The following is a 21528-nucleotide window of genomic DNA, read 5'->3' as shown; positions in this document are numbered from 1 at the left end:
ATAAAATTAACTGCACCTGAATTTCAGCTTATTATTTATCAAAAGATTCCACCTATATAAATATAAGAGTGATACCGTTCTAATCAGAAATTTAAATATTTTATTTTTATAAATATTAATAAAATCAGGATGAGTACAAATTAAAGTCGTAAAAATGCTAACTAAAAAAAAATCTTAGAACTTGAAAATAATACTAACAATGTATGTGATTTTCACTTCGCTAATACAAGAAATATGAGTTTAATTTATTAGACACTCATCCCTTCATTACAACTTTAAAATTTATACTAATAAAAGTTTAATCTTAGTGATATCTTTATATGCATCAAAATGTGTTATTTGTGAAAATTTTATACAATAGTGGAGGAATGTTAGATATTTCATAAATGTTAAATAGAATGTTACGGTTATTAAGTATGACCGTTTTTTACCAATAGTTTGAAACTTGAAATTGCATTTCAAGAAGTTGCATCGTTCCATTAGTGCAAATATTATAAGACACAATGGTTCAAACAAATACAATGATTATTCAAACATAGCATTTTGGAACATGATGCTTTGTACTTATTAATCATGTACGTGCAGTGGTTGCTTTTATAAATATATGTCCAAAATCTAGATCATTCATTCTCCACAATTGTTTCATACTTCACAAATTGTATTAGTTTTCAAGTTTTAAATATAAGAGAATTTTATTTTGATAATTTCTATTAAGTAGTTTATTAATTTTATTGTACCTTAGGAAAGTATCATCATAAATTCTATATTAACTAAGTGTGAGGACAAATACTTTTTAAAAAAAAAACGATCTAATTATTATGCCTTAAAATCATAACAAATATAAGTTCTTACATCGTCTTCGTCATAATTTTTTTAACATCTTTTGTATGCACAACTTAATTTTAAATCTTCTATAATCAGATTTGTCAATGCTTGAATCTTCTACGGTTAATTTTTGTATTTTATTCGTTTAAGAAGGTATGTTCAAAAAATCATATAGATAAACGACTTTTGAAATATATGTTAATCCAAATCGTCAAAAGCCAATTCAAATACGATATCTCTTTAACTCTTTGAAATGACATGTACAACGACGGTAACAACAATAATAATAACAATAATAACATCATCGATTGCTAGTTTTCAAAGGTTTAGATGTTTCATGACAACTGACTCTTGATTATAATTAAACCCAATCAAACATGATTATAAATAGAGTTCTTCATTACCTTCTTTCCTCGTCACAAAAACAAAGGTTAATAGAAATATTAATAAAAACAAGAGTGGAAGAATAATGATTAGAAAAATATTGGAGTGGAACAAAATGATGATAATTATGAAGGTAGTTGTTTTCCTTTTCTTGATGGGATCATCTGCCAATAATAATAATAATCTTAATAATAAAGTGGAAGCTAGTCGTCGTGGCATCAATCCAAGCCTCATCATCCCAAAACTTTTAAGCAATAATAATCATGCAAGTTACCTTCCCAGTTTTAGTTCATCAAAGCAGAAAGATTGTTGTGATGAATGCGTTTGCGATGATTTACCACAATCGTCACCACCCCCAGATGATGATACTCGTGGTCCAGACTATATGTGCGTGTGTAAAGATGAGTTTGAATATTCTTGTCCTGAATCTTGCAAAATTTGTCAGTGTGACAAGTCTAATCCTTCAGTATGTCGCTGTGCAAGATTCGCCATCAATGCTTGTCCTTTACCAGTATGCACTTGAACAACCTTAATTCCAATAATTGCATAATAAGATTGTGTTATTCCTATTTATGTTTTATCGACGAATATCAACTTAATCAACCTTTTTCACTTTTTCACTTTATTGTTGGATGGTATTGTAAGATTTAGTGTATGTATCCGTGCAATGAACCGAAAATATTTTTTTTGTATCTATGTTTAAAATATATTTAGAAAAAATATCATAAACATATTTAACTTATATAAAATAATTATATTATTTGCTAATGAGTTATAACTCAAATAGCATAGTCTCTCCATACTCAATTAAGAGGTTGCGGGTTCGAGTCTCCTATCTTTGGTAAAAAAAAAATTATATTATTTGTTATTTATACAAATACCAAACAATGATATTAAATAAAAAAATCATAAAAATAACAAAGCTATTAATATTCACATTCATTCAATAATAATAGATATTAATATTATGTAGAACACGTATTTAAAAGTATTTTTTTCTTATATATGTTTATCATTATTATTGATTGATGACGTACACGCACTACAAGGTTTTTTTTTATTTGTGGCAGTTTTTTCTCTTATTTGTGGAGGTTTATAATCCCCACCAAATGGTTTGTGGAGGTTTCTAAAACCCCCAAAATTTGAGGTGCCACGAGGTCTTTTGTAAGAGTTTTTAAAAACCTCCACAATCTATTCAGTGGAGGTTTTGTGTACTTTCAGTGGGGGTTTTGTATTGGACTTTTGTGGCAATTTTAAATCACTTTTGTGACGGTTTAAAACCTCCACAAATCTTGTAATTATTTATTTATTTTTAATTTCAAATCAATCATTAATCTCATCTCATTTACATATTCTCAAATTAAAAATTTATTTTTTAAAATCAAAATTTAAAAACTAAATTTTTTATAACACAATTCCTCAATATAAAACATAACTCTATATATAAAAAAATTCTCAATATCAATAGTTCCAAATATAATTGCATATAGTATTGCTACATAACTATTACTATTTTTCTTTAAAAAATAAAAAAGAAACAACTTCAATATTTCAATATTCTAATATATCAATATTCTTCAGGTGCTGTATGGTACGCGAAATTGTTACTCTGAGGTTGTAAAATTTGTTGTTCGTTCTCTCCCTGGCATGGCGCCAATAACTGGTGCACAATACCATGGTCCAAATATAACTTCACAACTTCGCATAACTAACCAGCAAGTGCACTGGGTCGTCCAAGTAATAAAACCTTACGTGAGTAAGGGTCGATCCCACGGAGATTGTTGGTATGAAGCAAGCTATGGTTACCTTGTAAATCTCAGTCAGGCGGATATCAAATGGTTATGGAGTTTTCGAATAATAATAATAAATAAATAGAAAATAAAGATAGAAATACTTATGCATATCATTGGTGAGAATTTCAGATAAACGTATAGAGATGCTTTCGTTCCTCTGAATCTCTGCTTTCCCGCTGTCTTCATCCAATCAATCCTACTCCTTTCCATGGCAAGCTTTCTGCAAGAGCATCACCGTTGTCAATGGCTACATCCCATCCTCTCTGTGAAAATGGTCCAAATGCTCTGTCACGGCATGGCTAATCATCTGGAGGTTCTCGATCATACTGGAATAGGATTTACTATCCTTTTGCGTCTGTCACTACGCCCAGCACTCGTGAGTTTGAAGTTCGTCACAACCATCCCTTCCCAGATCCTACTCAGAATACCACAGACAAGGTTTAGATTTTCCGGATCTCAGGAATGGCCATCCATGGGTTCTAACTTATACCACGAAGATACTAATAACTCGGACTCGGTCCCCTGTATTAGATATCTAAGAGATACTCATTCTAGCTTGTTTGCATGTAGAACGGAAGTGTTTGTCAGGCACGCGTTCATGAGTGAGAATGATGATGAGCGTCACATAATCATCACATTCATCATGTTCTTAGGCGTGAATGGATATCTTAGAAGCGGAATAAGTTGAATTGAATATAAAACAGTAGTACTTTGCATTAAATCATGAAGAACAGCAGAGCTCCACACCTTAATCTATGGAGTGCAGAAACTCTACCGTTGAAAAATACATAAGTGAAAGGTTCAGGCATGGCCGAATGGCCAGCCCCCATGATCTAAGAACTAAACGTCCCAAGACGATCCGAAGATGAAAATACAATAGTAAAAAGTCTTATTTATACTAAACTAGTTACTAGGGTTTACAGAAGTAAGTAGTTGATGCATAAATCCACTTCCGGGGCCCACTTGGTGTGTGCTTGGGCTGAGCTTGAAGTTTACACATGGAGAGGTCATTCTTGGAGTTGAACGCCAGTTTGTAACGTGTTTCTGGCGTTCAACTCTGGTTTGTGACGTGTTTCTGGCGTTTAACTCCAGACTGCAGCGTATAACTGGCGTTCAACGCCCTTTTGCGTCGTCTAAACTCGGCCAAAGTATGAACTATTATATATTGCTGGAAAGCCCTGGATGTCTACTTTCCAACACAATTGGAAGCGCGCTATTTTGAGTTCTGTAGCTCCAGAAAATCCACTTTAAGTGCAGGGAGGTTAGAATCCAACAGCATCAGCAGTCCTTCTTCAACCTCTGAATCTGATTTTTGCTCAAGTCCCTCAATTTTAGCCAGAAAATACCTGAAATCACAGAAAAACACACAAACTCATAGTAAAGTCCAGAAATGTGAATTTAACATAAAAACTAATAAAAACATCCCTAGAAGTAACTAGATCCTACTAAAAATACACTAAAAACAATGCCAAAAAGCGTATAAATTATCCGCTCATCACAACACCAAACTTAAATTGTTGCTTGTCCCCAAGCAACTGAAAATCAAATAGGATAAAAAGAAGAGAATATACTATAAATTCCAAACTATCAATGAAACATAGCTCCAATCAGATGAGCGGGACTTGTAGCTTTTTGCCTCTTGAATAGTTTTGGCATCTCACTTTATCCATTGAAGTTCAGAATGATTGGCATCTATAGGAACTCAGAGTTCAGATAGTGTTATTGATTCTCCTAGTTCAGTATGTTGATTCTTGAACACAGCTACTTTATGAGTCTTGGCCGTGGCCCTAAGCACTTTGTTTTCCAGTATTACCACCGGATACATAAATGCCACAGACACATAATTGGGTGAACCTTTTCAGATTGTGACTCAACTTTGCTAAAGTCCCCAATTAGAGGTGTCCAGGGTTCTTAAGCACACTCTTTTTTTTGCTTTGGACCTTGACTTTAACCGCTCAGTCTCAAGTTTTCACTTGACAACTTCACGCCACAAGCACATGGTTAGGGACAGCTTGGTTTAGCCGCTTAGGCCAGGATTTTATTCCTTTAGGCCCTCCTATCCAATGATGCTCAAAGCCTTGGATCCTTTTTATTTACCCTTGCCTTTTGGTTTTAAGGGTTATTGGCTTTTTGCTCTTGCCTTTTGGTTTTAAGAGCTTTTGGCTTTTTCTGCTTGCTTTTTCTTTTTCTATTTTTTTTCACCATTTTTTTCTGTAATTGGAAGCGCGCCATTTTGAGTTCTGTAGCTCCAGAAAATCCACTTTGAGTGCAGAGAGGTCAGAATCCAATAGCATCAGCAGTCCTTCTTCAACCTCTGAATCTGATTTTTGCTCAAGTCCCTCAATTTCAGTCAGAAAATACCTGAAATCACAGAAAAACACACAAACTCATAGTAAAGTCCAGAAATGTGAATTTAACATAAAAACTAATAAAAACATCCCTAGAAGTAACTAGATCCTACTAAAAACATACTAAAAATAATGCCAAAAAGCGTATAAATTAGCCGCTCATCACTGTAACACCATAAAAACATAGCAAGAAAATATCATGATCCAAAGAAAAAAAAAGGCACAATTAGAGAAACTGAAGTTCCGACCTTCGGGCCCAATCCATAAGATGGTCAGTTGGTGGTTCAGTTGCCAATGCTAGTGCTCCAAAAGTATCCATGGTAAGATTCACCCACAAAATCTGTAGAAAGAGCAATGAATATGCAGACAACAGGGATATCAGCTGAAACATAAATTGAGGGGCAAAGCCAGAGAGCAAAACACAGGGAGACAACAGACCTGCACTGCATTCAATGGGAGATCACCAGAGGAAACAGCAGCAACAACATTTATAACAAGAGCTGCTACATTTACTGTAAGCTGAAACTGGATAAATTTCTGAATATTTGCATACACAGAACGTCCCCGTCTCACAACCTACAACCGCATAGATTTTGAAAGATACAAGAGTTATGCTCAAAATTTTTAGCTTGCAAAACACTATACAAAAGCAATCCAAAACGGTGCAGTTCAATTATATACAAACCTTTCATTGGTTGGCATATTGAATAACTACCTAAATACCCATCTAGTAATGCCAGAAATAAATTATTTTTTAAGATGTAAATACTATCCATAAATGATGCATCATTTATTAAGATAATTTAAGAACAAACTAGATCTCTCAAATTGAAAAGAAATAGGTCCAACCTTTACAATGGACATGGTAATTTAACAATTCTATCGAGGATGATTGAAAATAAGTACCTTAACCCCATATTTTTGGCAAAGCTCCACTGAATCTTTGACTCCAGGTCGACAAGGATCCTGCATGTCAAATATGAGATTAAGAATCAGATATTTAACCAGCAGAAGCATATCTTAGAGTCAAATGCTATCATAAGTTAGAGTTTATTAATGATTTCCGTGTTAAATGCAAATGCACAGAACCCACTTACAAGATATTGGTTGACATTGACAATTACAATTAAGCAAACAGGTGAAATTGGCAGCTAGGAATGAGTGTGCAAAACACAATAAAATTTATATAAACATCAATGACAATGATAGACATGTATTCAGAGGAAATACTTGCCTTCAGACCAACAATAGCTAACAAAACAAGACTATATTCTGTGTATCATCAAACCTTTTCCTCATCCATGTCTACCAACTGGTCATTTGCATCAATGTACTGTGTACAGTAGGCTAGGACAATTTCAATAGCACCTTTCCAGTGTATGTGAACTTCAGAGTCAGCCTGCAAACAGAGATAAAATTAACTTCCTTAAAATGTTCCCAAATTTCAAATCGATGAGAGTTCAATCGATATCTTCCAAATTCCATAGAATCAATAAAATTTTGTGCTCCTAATGTACCTTGAATGCATAAGGCTTACTATATACAACCTAAATTAAACCTCTATATATTTATAATTAAATTAAAGTATATATTATCAGACAATTTTTTCTTTTACGTGATTGGCAGTATACTTAATATTCATTGTGAAATGTGAGAGAGATAAGATTAATTAAGTTTTCTTATTGGCATATATGTAATCAATTATACAATATGAGTGGAAGTTAAGTTTAAAATATATAATTGGCAACATTCGTATCATGGATCAGATAATAAGGTTCTAACTTCTAAACAACCACAAAGCTAATAGTTTAAAAATTTAAATTAATTAATCGTATCATTAGGCGACCTAGCATAAATAAGATATACTATTATATATCTATACAATATTGTAATTATCTTCCAAGCAATTGGAACTAGTAGATAGCTTCTCATCAAAGTTTTAACTTTACTAAAAGGTGCTAAAGGAACCGCATGAAACTTGGAAAGTTGAAGGGTTAGTGGATAGTGAAGCCTTTAATCTCTTTTGTCTGAAAGCATTTAAACAACCCAAACCTGCAGAAGAATTTTTGGATTTGTCCGAAGAAGTGATCAAGTATAGTGGTAGTCTTCTATTGGCACTTAAAGTATTGGGTTCCTATCTTAATGGTAGGTCTATTGCAATTTCGCATAGTTCTATTGAAAAGATAAAGAAGTCTTCACATTCTGACATTATTGATGTATTGAAAATAAGCTATGATGGTTTAGATTCTATGGAAAAGGATATTTTTCTAGATATTGCTTGTTTCTTTAAAAGACGGGAGAAAGATTATGTAATAAAGATATTAGAAGGATGTGGTCATCAGGCTGTAATTGGTATTGATGCTTTGATTAATAGAGCATTGCTCATTATAAATGAATATGATCAGCATTGATGCAAAATGCAAATGAGGAACAACATACCTCCAGAATAGCATGGAACTCTTCCTTAGCTATCACAAGCCTATCGGTATCACTTGAATTAACAACATAGATTATTGCTTGAGTATTTGGAAAGTAACACCTCCAATAAGGCCTAGAAAGAAAACCACGACAATACACCAAAAGCAAAAAGATTGGTAAAAGCAATGGAGACTACACATAAAAGAGAGTTATATTCAATAGACTACACATAAACACTAAGTGCAGCAAGTTCAAGATAGTTTGGTCTCCTAAGATATTCCCCGTAGTATTGCAAAATAAAAATTCATAGATTTAAGAAGCATTATTAAAAATAACTAAATAGATAAATATAGTAATAACAAAATAAAAGACAAATGGCAATTAATCAAAAAAGTTTTGAGGATGAAACCAAATATTCCACTCAAAACAAACCTTTTGGAACAGGGGGTAGCACTAGAATAGGAAGCCTGCATGAAGAAGTGAACAACAGTATATAAGTAGAGATCATACTGAAAAACAGAAGAAAAATCGAGACAAAAATAAGGAACATAGCTTATCCTTCAAGAGTATGAAGATTTCTCTTTATGTAATGCCACAAGTAGAAAGCAAATATAGCAACTAGTATGATCAAGCTTACTTGTTCCGCATATAAGACATTATTCGACCCTCTTTTAGAAGGTCGTGATCTTCCAAAACAATAGTAACAACATCATAACCTCGAAGAGTCAAGCTCTCATAAGCAGAAATTGTTCTAGAAATGTGCAAATAGCGGACCTAGAAAAATGTGCAAGCCTTTTGCATTAACATATAAATTGAGACATATATTCATTTAAAATTAAAATTGTAACTAAAGTACCAAAATTCTGGAACATCAAGTTCACCTATATAAGTCACATTAAAGTGATCCAAAAGCATCGGGACTCGCAACTCCACCTGCAGTTTCCACCACACACATAGAAGTTATTGAAGACTGTGGAGAATTGTTGCTTCTCTCTGGAACCCTTTAGATTCTTTTCCACCTGCAGATCACTTCTATAATATCTATGGACATGTTTTCATGTTGAACCTATAAAGAAAGCATAAACAAGTACAGCTTAGTTGTAATGTTCATACCATTCAAATTATTAAAAAATACTTAAATATTATAATTATCACTGTAAAAATTGTGAATATTTAACTTTGTTCTGATGTGAACATTTCTTGAATATGTATTCTAACCTGATTTCTGAAAATATATAGATGTAAAAACAAAAAGAAAAGAAAGTGTTTAGCTCCAAAATTTAACTCCAGTTACCAGCTTCTGTCAAATCTAATTTGGAGAGTAAGGAACCAAAATGGAAGATACATAGATAAAATAGTTCAGTAAATTAAATGCTTTGCTTTTATCTAGTAACTAACTGGAGTCAGAGAACTTTAACCACAGGAATCACTCCACACGAAAACAAATGAAAACTGAAGAAGAAAAGAAAACAGACTAAAACAGTGGCTCAATTCAGAAGCTTTCAACGCGGCAACTACAGTGGCAAGAAGTCCAAGTGCAAAAGCACTCACTTTCTCAACCTCATGCTCAAACAGCAACAGCTTCTGAACGAGTTCTTCTTCCGTCACGGGAGGAGCTTGGAGGTGCTGATTGCTGAACCAAAGCCGGAATAGCTCCTCATTCGAGAATCACGTTCACCACTTCCTCTGCAAGACACAACCACTGAAGAATTTACACCTAGAGACATGCACGACCGAATTTGCCAAAAATTGAAACGAAGGGAGCAACACGCTAGGAGATCGAGGAAGAGGAACAGAGGATTTACCGTTTTTGGCAAGATCGGCGAGCGCGTGAGTGGCGCGCTTAGCGGCGGCTCGATCTGACTCCTTCCATGAGAAAGTGGAGTTAAGGATGGAAACTGCTCTTGGACCTCGGCAAGGATGGCGTCGCAGGCATCGCCGGTTACTCTCCCTCTAATCTCAGATGCTACGGCGAGCTTGATGACTGAGTGACAATGGCGAAGAGATGAATACCGCGGCGGCTAGTAGATCTAGGGTTCATTCTCAATCTTCTCCCTTTTTGAATTTTTTTGGACAAATTTTTGGTTGGAGTTAAATTTGTTTGGGTTTACTTAGAGTAGGTTAGGGATTGGATATTGGTTTAAAAAATTGGGCTTAAAAAGTTTAATCTAACTTTAATCAATGGGGTTTTATATTTTGCCATAAATAAAATATATTATGGAGGTTTTCTAAAACTTCCACTAAAAAACTCCCATAATCAAGTAGAAATCTTGTAGTGGCGTCATCTTAAGTAGCTTTTTAGGTTTTTTTTTCCTAAATTTTAATCAAATTTCTTATGTCTTCTAGTAGAATTTCGTAACTAATAAATTATTTGGAGTTTTATTAGTATTATTATATTTTCAAGAGTTTTTGTAACAAAATAATCAATGATTAAAGTCTTTTTAGTAAGAAAATACAAATGTGATTTAAGAATGGTCCAACCGGACCCAAAAGACATCAAACCAGACATCCAGCCTTCAAGCATAGACACCCACTATCTCCTCTTCAATTAGATACATGCCCGGCGGCCAACTTCACAAAGCCCGACGTCCCCTCCAACTTTGGGGCATACGCCTGGCAACTCTAACCCCAAGCCCAGCAGCCAAGAAGCCCAGGAGGATTATTTGAGCCAATGCTCACATTTGAAGACACACGCCTAGCGTTCACAAGTCTCAACTCTCAGGATTCAATATCATTAAGGCCCAATATTAATTATACAAATCATAAGAAGTCTTAATTTCATCCAAAGATTCAAGACTCAAGAAGATTAGTTAGCATTAATTCCTTTTAGAAAAATAAAGATTCGGTTGTTAAGATTTGTGTTTAGATTAGATTTGAATTATTGTTTTGATTTTAATTTAAAGTAAGTAGTTAGCTATCATATCCTTCCTAAAGATAATATTAGAGTTAGTATTTGAATTTGAATTTAGACAGAAATTAGGATATAAATAAGTGAACAAGGTTCACAAGAGGAAAGCATCTAGAAGAGGATCTTCATATCCCAATCCACATATCACACACCTCTTTCATCATTATGATTAGTTTTTTCTTTATCGTGAGTCATTAAACCTCTTCCATTGAAGGTTAGGAGCTCTGTTTGGTTTTAGAATTAATAATGTAAGTGTTTTCATTATTTTAATTCATGTTTCTTTACTTTTTCAAGATTGAGTTTTGTTCTTCATCACTAATGGTTAGAACTATCGAAAAATATTCTAACTCTGTCTTAGATTTTGATTTTATATTTGAAAAAGTTAATTTTGGAATTAGCTTAAAATTCATCTCACAATCTTCAATTATCTAGAGCTGGTTTGAATAAGTGACATATAATTCGGCTAGCGATAGTTCTTGAAGATTTTGTGACTTAAAAATCAAAACCATTCTTTACCTCTTCTCTCGATTAGTTAACCAAGGGATTGGCATTTAATTGGGTTTAGAGAAATTAAATTACCAACGGATTGAGGTTTGATTATAAATGATTTACTGTGAAATTTTTTTTATGAATTAAATAAGAAAGTATAAGTATTGTTCTTCCAAGAATCAAACATCTCCGAGCTCTTCAATATTTTCATCCACTGATTTTCTTTCAACTTCAAAGCATTCTTCCAATTTTTTTCTTCTCTGTTTTTTCTTTTCTTCAAGATCCACTATAAACTCCGAGTAATTAATAAATAATTAACTAATAAATTAATTATTATTAAAAGAATTAGAAAATTAAATTTTATAGATTAGAGAAGTAAAAATATTTAAAATATGAATTTAAACACTAATTTTAAAAAATTTTAACCCAAAATTAGACCAACGGGTCGAACCGGTTGAACTAGACTCGTATTGAGCCCAAGGCCCAACATATAAATATATGAATTCAGCTCTTTTCCCTTAATCAAAAGGTAATTATGATGAAACTTGAGGAGCGGGGAGCAAAGAAAACCCTAACCTTTGTCTCAATTTCAATTCCATATATCTCTCAATCCGGAGCTCCGATCGTGGCACTGTTTGCGGCCATGTGATCACCACATCAAGCTCTTCAAAATCATCCGAATAAAGTGGTAAAAAATTGAAAATTTTTCACCTAGCCTTTTTCTCTTCAATTTCAAAAATTTTGGAATTTCAGTATTGAGATATTATGTAATTTTAATGTTTTAGGATTGAATTAGCTTTGGAAAATCTCTGGGTTTTGTCTAAAATATCTGTGGGTATAATAAGAAGCTATTAAACCTTGGTGAATTATTGGATTAGTGAATCCTATGTTAATTATAGTGATATTGTATGAATTAGATTGAGTTTCATGTTGAATTCGAGTCCAATTGGTGGTTTGAAACGAAATGCTGGTTGTTGAGCTTGTTGAATTGATAATTGGAGACTTGGAGCTTGTGGAGGAGAGGATTTTGTGGTGTCCTTTGGCTTAGGGGGAGTCGGCCAAGGTATGATTTTGGTTTCTCGTAGTTAATGTATGTATAATATTACGTGAAAACTTATGCTAGTTGACCGTAGGATAAGTTGAATTATGTGAATTGTTCATGTTTAGTAGATATAGGAAATAAATATTGAGTTTGATGTGAATTGTAGTTGAAAATTGTTGAGTGGTATTGATAAATTTATATGTTGAGGTGATTGTGGTGTGGTTGGTGTTGAATTGACGTTTGGTGCTGTTTCGGGTTGTGAAATATTGGTTTTGAATTGAGGAATTGGAAAAAATAGAGGTTTTAAATTCGATCTTTTAGTAAAAAATTTATTTTTGACAAACTTTGGCGAGTCATAACTTGGTTTCTAGACTCCCAAAGTTGGTAAAACCTATTCTGAATGAAAATTAGGTCCGCAAAGTTTGTAACACTTGAAGAACGTAATAAAAATGATTTTTAACGAACAAGTTATGCGTGTTCGAAGTTGTGTGTGAAAAATTGATTTTCTGACTTAGCGGCTTTTTGCCAAATTCTGTTGCATGCTCGTACGCGAACATGCATGCGACGTGGACTTTGGGCTATGCCCAGACGTTGGGCCAAATGATACGCTCGCGTACGCGAGCAATACTACGTGACGCAAGGATGGTTCCCTGCCCAAGGGGCTCATGTACACAGACAAGGGGCGCATACGTGCTGCGAAATTTTAAACCACAACTTATTGGCAAGTGCACCGAGTCGTACCAAGTAATAAACTCAGATGAGTGAGGGTTGATCCCAAAAAGATTAACGGACTAAACAAGCAATTAATTGATTAATTGTTCTAGTTAGACAAGTTGAAATGAGAGTTTTGAGTGTCCAACAGCATAAAAGACAATGAATTAAGAAAAGCAAGCAGTGAATGGATGAGGAAACGGTGTGAGAGTCAAGTTAAGGCTTCGGAGATGTTTAAATGTCCGGATTAATATTCAATGTCAACTACCTTGATCATGCACATATTGAGTTTATGGCAAACCCTAAGTGATTGGATTCCTATCCCTAGGCAATTCAATCTCCTTTAATCCAACCGACCGTCAATTCATTAATCAATCAATAGTATTAGAGCGCTAAGCTCAAATTCTGATTTATAAGCCACACAAACCCTAAGGATCCAAAAATGATGCAATTATATGTCACGTATCACATTAAGTCTAGATAATTAAGGAGTTGTGAAAAAAGAGTTTCAAGCTTTAATTCTAGTGATGTAACTTTTCCAAGATTCAAAAGAATTCATATTAAATTAGAGTTATTTTCCAATACACACTAATCCGTAGGATGAAGAACGAAACAATTCTTAGACATAAATCAATGCGTTAATCAAGAGTAAAAGAACAAATAATTATTAATCCATCAAAGTAAACAGAGCTTATAACCTTAACAATGGAGGGTTAGTGGCTCATGGTGTAGAAAAAATCCTAGAAAAGAAAAAAACTGTAAATTGCGGAATGAAGAATTAGGAGCCGAGAGATCTCCGCGAGAGCGAATCTTTATCCTATTTATAGTCCTAATTGAAATTTATTTAAAACTTAAATTAAAACCTAATGAATCTTTTCTAATTAGTTATTTGATTTGAAATCAAATAAAAAAGCCTTCCATTGTTTCTTGTTTCACGCGTGGTCCCTATTCTGATTCACGTTCACCGGCGTTTAGTGCCATCCTTCCAGCACCTTGCACGCGTATCGAAGGCCTTGGTGTTAAACATCAGTGAGGTAGCATTTAGCGCCAACTATCCAAAAATCTTGGCACATTTTACGAGGCTCTCGATGCTAAACGCCAAGTCATGGCATTTATCGTCACCTGTCCAAAGAAGATTTGGTCCTTTTTAGCTCGCACAGTAATGCGTATGTGCAAGGGATGCATACGCATGAAGTCCCTTGTTGCTCCAGTAATGCGTACGCATGCATGATGGGTCCGCATAAGCCTCCTTTGCTTCTTCATGACTTTTTCACCAATTCTTCATCCAAATGCTACCTGAAATCAATAAAAAGCCACAGAAACTCAAAGTAGCATCCACTAGGGGTATAATCCACTAAAACTCCTCTAACAAATAAACAAAATAACATATAAATCATATAAAAAAGACACTAATGATGCTCATGCATCACATCACTAAATTTAAAGTGTTGCTTGTCCTCAATCAACTTAAACAATGAAAACTAAAGCTGGTTCGATTAGAAGTTGGAGTTTTATTAAAGCTCATGCTTGTCATATAAGTGGGATTTAACATCCTTGTGATCATGAATGCTTCCTTACCTCTCGTTCTTCCTTGAAACTTTGGGAATGTCAACACCTTAAAGGAACTGGAACCCGGATGATGTTAAGAAATCTCAGTCTCCTTAAGTCCGGATTGATCCTTGAATTTCTTTCTTTAACCTAGAAAGAACTTTTCTGTTGTCAACTCTAAATGCTTCGTCTCAAGGCAACTCTTGATATTGAGCATTCGATCGGTAATCCCAGACCAGTTGGTCCAAGTTACTGGGTGACAAGGCACCCCGCAGATCTAGTTACTCAAGCCTCTCCTTGACACGATTGCACCACAAGCATATAGCTGAGATTTTGATTCCAAGCATCGATGCACAGAGCCTCTTTGGACTACTAAATGTCTTGTCTCAAGGTGACTTGTGTAATAGGTTTTCAATCAACAATACCGGATCAGTTGGTCCAAGTTATCGGGTGATGAAGTACCCCTCGGATCTAATCACCCAAGGCATCCTTGGACAACAAACACCACAAGCACATATTTGGATCTCAACCGTTGATGCTTAGAGCTTTGCAACTTAGCTTTTCTTTTTGATCTTTCATCATTAATTTTTTTCTTGCTATTTCTTTTTCTCTCCTTTTCTTGTTTTTCTTTTCAATTTTTTGGTTCAAGGATCAACTTCTTGCTTATCTTTTGAGGTTTCATAACATTTCTCTAAACTCCTATCCCTAAGGAGTTAACATGCCTCTTGTTCAAGGAAATTCACACACTATTCTCTTAAGGTATGTGTGGTTCAAGTATTACATTGTTATAAAGATTCCATTCTCATGGGAATTAAAGATACCCAAGGAGAATGTGGAAATTGAAATGATGGTATTTTGATTCCCTGGAATCAAACTTGCTTAGGAATAATTTTTCAAACTTTGAACCAAACATGAGAATATGATATTTCCATCTTAAAATTCCTAGGAATTATTTATAATTTCTCCAACCACACACTCCCTTAATACAATCACAATCCCAATCATATATACCACATGATGTAATGTAACAAGGCAATTGTAGAATAAACTCAACTTCTAACATAAAACACCACTTTGCTCTTTTTTTTTTTTTAATAATTGTTTAGGACATTACATGAGGCACCATTTGAAAGATAAAAACATAAAACTAAAAACTAACTAAACTAAAGAAAACAGAGAACTAAGAGTCATGCACTAAATAGTAAATACCATAAAACAGAAGACAGGAAAATAACATAAGCAGTACGGAAAGGAAAATAGGAATGAAAGAAACTCAACTACCTCGGTCATCATGATGGCCATCTCCCTCCTCAAGCTATCCTCCATAGGGGTGATAAAATGGGTCGAACCCGTCAGGCCGACCCGTTAAACCCGCAAAAAAGGCGGGTCTGGCTAGATTTGGAGCCCGCCAAATTAAAATAATCCGCCAAACCCGCACCGCCGGACCGAAGATTTTTATTTTTCTTTTTTTATTATATGAAAGAGTGATTACTATTATAAAATTAATAATTATAGAATTTTCAAATATTTTTTTTATTTTTTGTTTTTATTCTTCTTTTAGTTATTAACTTTATTTATTTTATTTTATAATTTTGTATATATGCTCAATTATGTGACTTATTTTTTAAAATAAAGATGGTTCTATTGCTAAATATTATTTTGAACAATTTTATTAAAGTTAAAAATTATAAAAAAATTGTGAAAAAATTATATTATAATTTGATTATTTTTTATTTGTATTAAATTTTTTAATTATTATTTTTTGGTTAATTTTAATGAATTTCATTTTTCAAAAAAAAAAAAAAAAGACTCAAGCAGGATAGCATATTGAGCCCATCTTAGATGGCGGGGCGGATTGGGGCAACTCGGCCCGCTTTGTCACCCCTAGTCCTCCACGTGGTCCTCTCAGTCGCCCTATATCTTGTCTCACTTGGTGAAGCTCGTGGCACTAACTCTCTTACTCTGCCACAATCTGATGGAGAAGGACACCGTGGCTATCTTGGGTGACTCTCATCTCCTCAAGGAAGGATGTTAGCTACTACCAATACTACTGAGGTAGAAAGTAGTGCCCTTGAGGCATGAGAGGTGGCGGAGGAGCTTACTGAGCTTCTTCTTCGGCTTGACCTCCCCTCAGAACTCTTGCATACTCTCTCGCATGCTCCATAGTCTTACTGTGCATCTTTTCCCTATACCCTCATGGATTAACTCGATATGTTCAAGAGAGAGGACTCTATTTATTATATAAGGCAAAGACGGGTGGTGAGTTAACACCACTTTCAATCCTGGAGAGAAATCTTCAGTGGGGATCTTCTTGCTCCTCCAACCTTTGGGCACCTTCTTCCTGGAAGCTTTCTTCAGAATTGCTGCAGCACGCCAACACCAAACTTGGGTTTGATGTCAGGTGATATAGGATTTTTATAATATCGCATAACTACCGGCAAGTGCACCGGGTCGTACTAAGTAATAAACTCACGGTGAGTGAGTGTCAATCCCACGACGATTAAAGAATTAAGTAAGCAATGATTGATTGAATATTCTAGTTAGACAATTCATATTGAGATGATGAGTAAAATTATAAACTGGAACTTAAATGACTTGAATTAAATGAAAGCAGTAAAATGACAAGAAAGTAAATAACATGAATGTAAATAACTTGGAAGTTAAATTGCAAGAATGTAAATACTGAAAAAATAAATTGCAAGAAAAGTAAATCGTTAGAATGTAAAGAAAGCAATGTAATGAGCATTAAATTGAAAGCAATTAATAAAGAAAGGGATTAAAAGAATAAGGGAAGATAATTAGGGTACAAAGATATTATATTCTCTAGATCAAATAGCTTTTCATCTCCACTTCAATCATGCAATTACTGATCTCTTGACAAATTCTAAGTGATTAAATTTCAATGTCTAGGTAATTTAATCTTTCTTAACTGGATCAATTGCCAATGTCTTGATCTAATTGTTTATGAGAAGAGATGAAGATTGGTCTCTGATTTAGAGTCAAACAATTTTATGAATCAAGTTATGGGTTAATTATATGTCACATATTAATCCCAAACCCAAATTCACCAATTTGGGAGAAAGAACTTCTAGCTCAATTCCTATAATCCATCTCTTAAGTTTTAGGATTCAAATGAGATTCAAACTATCTCTCAATAAATTTGAATTCTTGGAATGAAGAACGAAGATTCTTTCAAAATAAGCAAATGAAAGATGAATTGAAGATGAAGAGTAAATCACAATTGATTCATTAAATTTAATAGAGCTCTTTTTCCCCAATGAAAAGGGAATTAGCCACATAGCTTATAAAATGTGAAAGGTAAGAAGAGGAGAAGAGTGGAGAAAGAAAGGTCAGAGAGCCTGAATACCCCTAAAGTGTCTCCTTCATCGTCTAGTTATAACCTATCTAAATTACATATTTAAATAAAATTCAAATTACATTAAATTCAAGATTAAATTGAAATTGAATTCTTGGGCTTGATCCATTTGGAAGCTTGGAGAATTGAGGAATGAATAAGGAAATTGAAGCATGGAGGTTGATGTTAAATGACATACTTTGCTTCTTAAAGACTAGCCCAAATTGGCCTTTGTTTGCTTGCCATGGCACACCCAGTGGTTAATGTGAGACGCCTGCAATATTGCTTCAATTCATGACCCAAATTATGCTTCTATTTTGCTTCAGCATGGGTCGTCACAAAACTGGCGTGGGACGTGAAACTAGGGTCATGTGTATGCATGGGTCATGCGTACACATGATTTTACTGAATTCACCACTTGTGCGTATGTATGGAGGCATGCATAACTTAAAATAATCATTCGCATACCTAATGAATTGAACATCTGGCATATTTTTATTATTAGATACTAAAATTCAACTTCAATAAACTAAACAACCACTCTAGAACGAAAAAAACATCTGCATATCTAGTAAAGGGAATATCCATCATATTATAGGTTGACCACAACTTCTAACATGCAGATTAAAGTTCTCATTCATCATATATCTAGAATAATAGTGGCATATATTTTATAATTGATAACTTCATATTCTACGTAATTGACCTAATTAAGTAGGATTTAGCGAGATTATAACATATTTGTGATGATAGCCCCATGCCCTCAAATATTTTTGATAAAGTCTTCAATCTTACTCACTTATAACTAAATTTCATTACTCGAATCTGACTTGAATTCAGTCAACGTTAAACTAAATCCAATCCAAACTATATAACAAGAGAAACACTCAAAGCATGTGCATGTAGCAAGAGGCAAACCAAATAAAATACCAACCTTATACCCAAACAAACATCCACGTTAGAATGAAGATAACCATCTGCGTAACTAATAAATTAACCAAAAAAACACTATAATTTAATCAATTTTCAACACAAACTAACTATTCTTAAAAGAGTTTAACAATGACATAAACCTGCCAAATCTTTGCGATTCATTCTACCCCGCATATGCATCCAACTCTCTATTGCCAGAGGCTTCTAAACGTTATCTTGAAAAATCCCCACACAAACAAAAACAAGTCACTAACTCTACAAAAATATTTCAAGAAAAGGTCCAAAATTAACTAGTGCAAACACTATGATAAAAGTAATTTCTCGTGGAGTATCCATGGTTCATATGTTCTATTTTTTATCTGTGAAGATAAAAACACTGATAAGTTTTATCGGTTGGGAACACTATATTCTTGGTGAATGTATTGAAATTTGAATGAGTGGGCGTTAAGCTACCATTACCCACTTATACAGATAGATGAATAAGCAACCATACTACTTTGATTAGAAAATAATAAAGAACAAATTCAAAGAAAAATTTATCCTGTATAAGCAAATGCCATAAAACATGCACACTAAAAACAATATAGATGGTTAACTCTATGTAAGGCTACGTACAAAAAATAAGGCTATGTACCTCTTCATCAAATTGATCATCATCAACAGTTACATTGGCAATGGTTAACTCCATTTGATATGTATCATCACTGACACATAAAGATTGGGTATTATAACCTACTTCCCTAAGTGAACAATCCATGTCCTGATTCTTTCCAATTGCCTTCAACGCTAATCACGACAAGACAGCCGTCGGGGCGCCGGAAAGGGAGACGCAATAAGGGATCGTGAAAATGTGATGCGGCGGCGGGTCGGGATTGCGGGATAGAAGCCGGTAGAGCGTCACATCAGCTGCGGCGGTGGCAAGGGGGACGCGAGTCAGCAATGTTTGCGGGGGAAGTGGTTGGCGGAAATTGCAGCTTCGTCGATCACCTTAGGTTGGCGCTCTCTCGGTGGTGGTGAAACTGCGTATTCAAGAGAAGGGGACTGCGTCACGCCGTCACTAATCCTAATTATTTTCAAATTCCCTAATGATAATGAATGTAATTCCCTGCTGATAATAAATGTGATTAATTGTTAATCTGTATTAAATAATTCCTATTTTAAACTATTGTTGACGTTGTTCAACTTTTAAGTTATTCATTCATCTATACTTTTTTTTTTAAATATTTGATGCAGAAAAAATAGATAAAGGAAAAAAAGTGCTAAATTAGATTCTTTTCCTCAAAAGGTATTTTGCTCTTCTATTGAGTATTCCTTACTTTTTATAAGTAAAGTTTATATCAACGATGCATACATAGGAGATAAATTTTTAATAATAGATTGTTCGAATTTCAAACGCACTTCTTTGATTATTTAAATTTACATTTATTTAATTTTCGAGTAAATACTAACCTGACTTCTATCCATTTACCTGAATGACAACACGACTATTGACAAAAAAAAAATAATCGGATTCTAATCCTGTGTTCCGATTATTTACGCGGTCTTTTTGTTATTTTTACGGTAAAAAATTAACGAAAATTGTTGATGTATCTATGTAAGCGAATGAGGTAGATGATTAAGGTGGTTAGGTGAAAGATGAAAGTTCATGTGGCTTGTTAGAAAGGACAGAGACTTATCTGTCATCTTCCACCTCACACAAACTACCTGTCCTTTCCAACAAGCCACATAGGATTCCATCTTCCACCCAACCACCTGAGCCATCCATCTCATCTGCACAGTAATTTCTGTCAATCTTTTGCCATAAAAGTGACAGAAGGACCGTGTTGGCAACCGGAGCACAGGGTCAAGATCCAAAATGGATAATTTTTTTTGTTAAGAATCGCGTTGTCATTCGAGTAAATAGATAGAGACTGGATTGGTACTTTATTCTTCAATTCCCTTTGAAGTAATAAGTGCTTTAATTAACTTCTGAAATTCTATTTGTGCTTAGCACGTGATAAGATTTTGGGACTTTCTGCTTTTCTCATATTTGGTAACTTTTCAATGCTACTATTTAAGGCATAGATGTAAAAATCAGACCGACCAGACGGCCGGATTGAAAAATCGGTGGCACAGCTCCAAAATCGGTCTGAATTTGACATTTGATCGGACAAGAAATGAATTAGTGTGAACCGATTTAAACTAACCAATTTTGTTGAACATCAGTGAACCGTAGATTTGAAAAATTTGGACCGGTTTGAATTTTGTAATTAAAAAAGAGTAAAGTATCGTTTTTGTCTCCAACGTTTGGGGTAAATCCTATTTGTGTCCCTAACGTTTAAATCGTCCTATTTGTATCCTTAACGTTTGTAAAAGTGATTCAATGTTATCATGCCGTCAATTACACATCATGAGCGCTTTAGTTTGAGTTTTAAAAATCTCTTCTTGAAGTTAGAATACAAATGTCTGAGATAAAATCGATGATCTACTTCGAAAAATAGCTCATCAAATGTTGAAACTAATTCCTACAACATTTATATAATTTACTTTTTTAGGGATATAATTGAATCTAAATATAAACAGTGGGTATAATATTAATCACATCCAAGTGAGACCTAATTGAAAATGAATACATCCAAGTGAGAATAATTGAAAACAATTCAACTAAGTATCCTTTAAAAATGGTACAACATTCGGCCTTTTATTACAATAATTTAAAAAAAATTAAAACAAACACATCTAAAAATTATAAATAGATTGATTGTCTTTTTAAAATTAAATACACATTCAAAATA

General features: G+C 34.0%; 1 protein-coding gene across 1 annotated transcript; it reads right to left on the bottom strand.

Moving 5' to 3' along the window:
• Nucleotides 1-5200: 5200 nt before the first annotated feature.
• LOC148545850 (calcium-transporting ATPase 10, plasma membrane-type-like) lies at nt 5201-8241 on the bottom strand. The gene is made up of 7 exons (XM_088498161.1): nt 8201-8241; nt 7790-7901; nt 6639-6749; nt 6257-6316; nt 5789-5926; nt 5599-5690; nt 5201-5363 (listed from the first exon to the last, which is right to left on the bottom strand). The coding sequence occupies exons 1-7, from the start codon at nt 8239-8241 to the stop codon at nt 5201-5203; spliced, it is 717 nt and encodes a 238-aa protein (XP_088354287.1).
• Nucleotides 8242-21528: the final 13287 nt, after the last annotated feature.

Source organism: Arachis ipaensis, chromosome B9 (assembly GCF_059453495.1).
Source record: "Arachis ipaensis isolate K30076 ecotype BB chromosome B9, ASM5945349v1, whole genome shotgun sequence".
Lineage (NCBI taxonomy): Eukaryota > Viridiplantae > Streptophyta > Magnoliopsida > Fabales > Fabaceae > Arachis > Arachis ipaensis.
The sequence above is the reverse complement of the archived record's forward strand: the minus strand, read 5'-3'. Positions and strand labels throughout refer to the sequence as shown.